General features: G+C 37.8%; 1 protein-coding gene across 1 annotated transcript in view; it reads left to right on the forward strand.

The window, feature by feature from the left end:
- Window positions 1-4,927, forward strand: part of SPSB4 (splA/ryanodine receptor domain and SOCS box containing 4) — a 104,801-nt gene extending 99,874 nt beyond the window's left edge. The window contains exon 3 of the mRNA XM_042878375.1: window positions 4,796-4,927. Coding sequence (XP_042734309.1) covers window positions 4,796-4,827 — 32 coding nt within the window. The 3' untranslated portion in view covers window positions 4,828-4,927. The remainder of the gene's footprint in view (window positions 1-4,795) is intronic.
- The last annotated feature ends 1,990 nt before the right edge of the window (window positions 4,928-6,917 follow it).

The following is a 6,917-nucleotide window of genomic DNA, read 5'->3' on the forward strand; positions in this document are numbered from 1 at the left end:
TTTTTAAAAGCTGAAACGAATCAGCAGTTCTTTTTAACAAATTTGTTGTCTTGACTAAGCAATCAACTAACAGAAACCTTTGGCAATCTTTCAGTTCTAACTGAGCCGTTTTGGATATGGGCTTTCGTTAAATTCCAGCCCCAGAGCAGTGCCTGCTGATGGATGTCCAGTACCCATGTGCAGTTAGGTTAGGGTCAGGTCCTGCTCTTCATCTGGCAGTTGGTGTCTCCAAGCCTCCACAGCTGGCTGCTTTCATGGTGTTTCATGGTCAGCTCACCTGGGCTGGGTGAGGTTGTCACAACTTACCTTACATTGATGGCATGAATTTAACAGATGTCTACAGTCTCCTGGGTTACTGAGTACATCCAAGTTCATACACATGCCAAAAATGACAGAAGCTGTAATTTATTTGTATCTCATCTGGTTTTGTTTTGTTTAAGCAAAGGGAAGCAAATAAATAACTTACAATAAAAGAAATTATCTGTTTGGAGAAATTTCACGGTCCAGATCACCTGCTGGTTTACCACATCCAGCCCAGGATGAGAGCTTTGTTATCTTTTTCCATGGTGATAGTTGTATCAGCCTTAGTTGATAGGAATGCTGAAGTCTATGGGGCAAAAGCTTTGATGAAACATCAGCCTTTGCTTTGTCGAAGCATTTTTCTGCGAGTTAGTGATTCCTCCTGATGTTTTAACATGAGCTAGGATTTCCATTTTAAATCTAGAAAATGAATTACCTTTTTTCCTTATAAGAATGGACCTCCTGATTCTGATCTTGCATGTGCTGCTGTTTTTGTGGGAACAACTCTGTGAAAAAACAGATCTGAATGAGAACTTGGAGTGTTTCGGATAATGGGTCTGGACTGTTTTTTGTGGCAACTTTTTCAGAAGGTTTCTGAAGAAGCACGGAGGTCACCAGCTGGCAAGCTGCTCTACTGAATTTTGCAGCAGTAACAGTGAACAGTAAGTGACCCAACAAGGACAAGGCATGCTCATCAGCTGCTGGTGACATGGTCTGTTATTTTGTACTGTAACTAACTACAAGGATATTCAAAGTAGAAATGTCATTTTTTTGCAATACAGGACAAAAACCTAGAATTCTGGTCTATATCCTTAATTGTTAATAATTGAATGCGATGTACTTTTCCAGCTTACTTCGAAGTTCAGGCAAAAGAAGAATGTGTGAATAAGAAAACTGTGTGTGAGCATTGCTCAAGTGAGCCTGCTGGACTTTTCCAACCAGAATTCCAGGACAGCAAGAGATTGCATTTGAATAATTGAATGTCCTGCATGCCATCCCAGTGATTGTGGGATTCAGAAACTGCAATGTACCTCATGCCAGCATCTGCATTTTCAGAGTGTTTCTCTGGATAAGAGTGATCCAGCTGTCAAGTAATGGGTCTGTAGAACAAAAAGATGAGCATTATAGAGATGTATGAAACTCTCGTCAGATTTCTGAAAGAGCAAAGTTTCATCTCATTTCTGGAAGAGCAGAGTTTAAAAGGAATTCATTAAAAATAGGTCAACAATACAGAACAGGCAGCACTAATTTTTTAGGGCAAAAATAACAATCATGGCAGGGGATAAGCAGGAGATAAATTGAAAGCGGGAGACAACTGTATAGTTTCAGGAATATAGATCTGAACTAAAACAAAGTTGCATGAAACCACACACGAACACATAAATTATTAAAATCTCTTGCTGCAATTACTCAGATGCTCAGTAGAGTGAATTAAAACTTGCCTGCAAAGAACTAAACAAGGAGCTTTTAACCCTACTACTGCTGTTTATAAGCTGCTTGCTGCTCGTGGTTTGTAAGTCTGGAAAAGGGATGATGTTTTATCTACTACGTGAAATTTCCTTCTGAAGGAAGTATATAAATCAATGACAACAAAGCATACATATCTAATTGTTACTACTTTTTTGAAAATCATGCATTAATGAAAAGTGATGTTCTGCTGTCCAACATCAAACCCTTGGTAGCCAGTTTTGAGTAGTGTTGTTCCATCACTATACCTTTGCAGCTCAGAACCAGAATGGTTTCAGTAGAGACTAAGGATATTTCAACCAGCTCAATTTATATGAAGGAGCGACAAATGCTAATGTTCATTCTGATGTAGTAATTTTTCTTTGCTAGAACTTAATTTTTAACGGTAGCTACAAGTATGTTAAGTGATTGGGGATATTGAGGCTGGTCTCATGGCCATATCCACTGGGCCAGCACAACAGTGAAAACCTCTTGATAGGAAGCTGTTTGCATGCTGTACTTGTAGCAAAGATGTGTGCACATCTTTGTGTATAATAGGCATTTCATGAAGAACTGGGTACGCTGATGTTCTTTTAAAACACTGTTTCATAGGTGGAATGTATATGTTATCTAGTGGAGCCTTAATTCACTTCTTTGTATTTCATTCCATTTCTTTACAAACCATCCCTGGTTTTGTTTTATTTGGTTGTAGAAGCCTTTTGTCTTCTTGATTTTGGAGTGCTGCGTATTTGTAGAGAGCAAAACAGAAAATCTAAACATCTGCACCAGTATGATTGATCAAGAGCCATGCTTTTGTTCTCTAAAATACCGTCATCTATTCCTTTGAGTCCTCTGGACTCCTCTTTAATGAAAGGAAATAGAAGGACAGACCAAATGATGATTTATCTCATATGCTCTGAATACCTATCTCAACATGTGAGTGTTAGATTACTTGGTTTTCTGGTTAATGCAAATTTAGTTAAAATGTCTTTAGATAATGAAGTAGGTATGTGTGTTTATGTATATAAAAGAACATCATCTGTTCCATTTCACCATAGTATTGAAGTGATAGGATAGGGAGTTTTTGAGTAAGTGAGTTAAGTGGCCTTTGGCAGGAGAGTTGGAACTTGATGATCCTTGGGGTCCCTTCCAACACAAGCCATTCTATGATTCTATAAATGTCTGTCCTGGAGGAGAATGAGTTGCCAGTGCTTTTGTAACACGTTCTAATTTTTCTGTTCTCAAAAATACCTCTGTAGTTGAGTAACGAGATAAAAATGTGTTGCAGGATATTTCCAGTGAGCTTTTAAGTTTGGATCCCACGTTTAGATGTGTGCTCTTCACTTATCCTTGAATATGTATCTAAATATTTGAATGCAGTCTAAGATCAAGCCTCTACAAAGTTAAGGATTGCTGCTCAGTCATTCAAGTTAATACAAATTCCTTGCCATCTTGTGTGACACCTGGACATAAGTATTTTAGAACAAAAGTGCTTAGAAATAAATATATGTATTTTGCTTTTTGCTGTGAGGTCTTCTGTATGTCAAAGCACATTTCTGATACAGATAGCACCAGCTGTATTTTCTTTATGTAAGTTGTTGCATGTAGATTTTTTTTGTGAACAAAATTTGGTGCAAGGAGTTGAGGTAGAAATCTTATGTGATCCCATGGTTTGTTTTGTTGTTGTTGTTGTACCTTAGACTATTATTCGAATCTTTGCTTTATGGCAGGTTTTATTTTTCAGAGACGAGTGGCTGTTGGAAGACAAAGCTGGTTTCACAACACCCAGCTTCTATTTCTTATTTCATCAAAGGCCTTTAATGTGACTTTGGATGAAATACATCATTTCTGATGTCCAAAGGTACTTCTGAGCATGTGACCAAATTAGGATCTGTCGTATTTCTACTTCACTTCCTCATTTTTCTCATTTATTGCAAAGAAAGTTTCTGAAGTTGTACAAAATAAATGAATTAAAGGTTTTGCGGTACTCAGAAATTACTGTAAGGAGAAAAGCCAGAGAAAGCCAAATTATGATTCCTTTCTGGACAGCCCTCGACACAGCCAATGATTCCCCTCACTGGGCCATTGTGTGTAGCTAATGAGTCCCTGTAATGCAAAGCAGTTTGCTTCATTATTTAAGAATTTAGGGACAATCTTCAGCTGTGGAGGCATCTCAAGCTCTGCAAGCTGTTATCAACGTTAGCAAAATGCCGCATTCTTTGCTCCCAGAAAAGACACCTTAAAACCCAACTTGGCCTATTAATCTGCCCAGCTCCAATGGATTTAGTGAGTAGGTCTCCCACTCGCTGCCTTTCAGCGTGATGATAAAACCACTGCAAGAGTGGCAATCCAAGAAAATTATGTCCTTTGCCAAAGCTGTCGGGAGGAGGCTGGGTATTTGTTACTGAGTGAGAGGTGACGTGCTTGTTTTCAAACCACATTCCTGACTAAATTCTATGAATGGATTTGAATAATGCCCCAAATATTACCTCAAGCAAGCGCTGTATTCTGTCTCAAAAAATGTCGTAAATCAAACCAAGTGTAAAAATTCAAGAGCCCTTAAGAACACTGTACAAGTAATACAGTCATGGCAGGGTAGAGAAGCAGTACAGCAGGCACTTTTCAATATAATAAATATCTTCTGGTACCAGTTATGAAGTGAATACTGAGGTGAATTAGGCAAAATTTTCTCTGTTGAACGTTTCAGTTAATGTGTGAAACAGTTATCAGCACCATCCTTTGTAAAAATGTGCATGGAAACACTTATGAAACAATGTAAAGAACTGTTTCCTACAGACCTTTTAATTATTATGACAGGGAACAGAGTATTACAGTAAAAAAAGGGGGAATCAACAAGAGCTGGAGAAGATAGAAAATACAGATAAACTCTTTTATTTCTGTTTCTTTATCTCTTCCAATTGCTTATCATTACTGTTTCCATCTAATGTGGTAACAATTATCTGAGGGTATCTGAGAGTCGTGCTTATGGCGTTTTGATAAATTGTTAATTTCCATAGTAATGTGCTTCATTTTTCTTCCTCTGTTACAGAGTTAGCTCTGACGGTCTCTGGAGGAATTTGAGAAGTGTGAAGGTTGGAAATGAATCAGTTATGCATCAGCTACATTTCATACTCTTGTCCTAAGAGTAAAGCAGTTATGGACTGGGCTCCTTGTTCCAGAATGACAGGTAATACATGTAGCTAAATCACATCAGTATAGTAAGCTTGCATGAGAATGAAAAGTCAAGCACCTTGCCTGAAATCTCTGATGTATTTGCTGGAAATGCCAAAAACTTTAGTTGGGCTATGATTTTATTTTATAACAAAAATAAGAGGTTAGTTAAAAAGTTATTTCTGTCCCTTTGCTGCATTATATTTTTTCATATTCATAAAAAACAGGCAAGCAAAGACTATGAACACTATTGTTTGACAGCATTAGGAAGTCAAGCTCTAGCAGCAGTATTGTCCCTTACCTCATGTCAATCTTTGCTGCTGTCAAAATAACAACCTGCACATTTAAATCATTCTGGATCATACTGATGTTCTGTAGGCTCAAGCCCTTGTGAAACAAAGTGAAGAGTTCTTGTTGGGCTAAACTTTCTCTGCTGAGTTCATCTGTCAACTGCCACTTACACTCACAGCTGTTGTTTGAGAAGACTGAATTGCTTGCTGTCTGATTTGTTTTTACCCTTTTGTGACACAATGAGTTCATGGCTGTGTGACTTACCTGTGATTTTCCAAATGGCAAGTGCAACACTTCAGCTTGCAACGTAAGGTCTAGTGGGCAAGAAGCTTGGTGAAAATGAGCACAATAGCAGCTGCTATTCAGTAGTAGCATTTAGTTTCAAAGGAATACACAGATTTTGTGTACACCATTTCTTTCTAGTGTTGTGTTCCAAATATACAGTGGAGACATCCTGGGAATACTTACGAAGAGCTCAGTGCAAACCTCACCCCTCCACACATATCCACAGTTGCACAAGGGAAAAGGTATTGTATTTCTTCACCGTTACAAAAAGAAGGTAGAATATGTATTCTGATGCCATTATATAAGCCAGCCTCATAAGCCTTTATTCTGTGATCCCATTTGTGGTGTAAAGTAAATATATAATTAATTAACAAGTATAATTAATCTTTTTTTGAGTCTTGGGAGTGAGATTTCCTTCTCTCTATCTTGCTGTTCACGACTCCTTTTTGGCATAATGCCGTATCGCCCAGGCACTCCTGTGAAGGATGTGTATGTGTCAAAGAGAGGGCTCAGCCTCAGCAGCAGTGAGAGAGTCAGGCTGCTGTGAGCTCATTCCAATTGCGGCCAGTTAGTTGCTGTTAAATAAATCCCAAATTATGGAGACAGTGAGGAATTCTGTGGGAGAAAAAAACTCTTTCAGCTGTGCCTCGATTCCTGCAGTGAGCAGGATTTAATGCTTTCAGTGGGAAGGTCACCAACTATATTTCCCTAAGTGCATTCATCAGCTGGTTTGGAAGATAGCAATTCACTAATTGTTAGTGATTGTCCTCTTTGCAGGAGTAGCTTTTATATAGAGCTCAGCTTGTTCTTCAGTTTGATCTAATTAGTTCATGTTCCTCCTATGTCCTGCTCACCAGTGTGTTACCTTACATCACTGATTCATTAAAGTCATAATTGGTCATCATATTTATTTAACTACTAAGTTATTTTCCATAGTAAGTGAATATACTTAGCTAGTATTGGTAGAAAATTTGTTAATCTAATTAAAAGTGACACACATTTGAGGCTTACAGGCTTAGTAGGAATGTGTAATGGTTAAGGAGTAACCTTGATCACAGTCGTTACTACAGTGTAACCTCCTTTTTATCAAATGAAAATATCAAAAACAAACATACCCATGGTTCAGTTACTAGTCCAGGCAAACTACAGCTAACTTGTTTTAACATAGCTAAGAGAAACTTTTAATATTTTATGTCAATATTGCCCATAGGCTGCTCATTTCTTTGTTTAATGTGTAAGAACAGCATTTTCCCTCTTGTTTCTCTTGGAGTGCTGGATTTTACTGTCACTTCCATGAAGAAAGGTTATTTTTATTTATCAATATTGAGTACTTTGTATAGAAACAGGATATTTATACTTAGTTAAATGAAAACCTTAGTATCCATATTTGTAGAAATAAACTATGCATGCCATGTATGACTACA

The sequence above is a fragment of the Lagopus leucura genome, unplaced genomic scaffold (assembly GCF_019238085.1).
Source record: "Lagopus leucura isolate 7727_CA_CO unplaced genomic scaffold, USGS_WTPT01 Super-Scaffold_100021, whole genome shotgun sequence".
Taxonomy (NCBI): domain Eukaryota; kingdom Metazoa; phylum Chordata; class Aves; order Galliformes; family Phasianidae; genus Lagopus; species Lagopus leucura.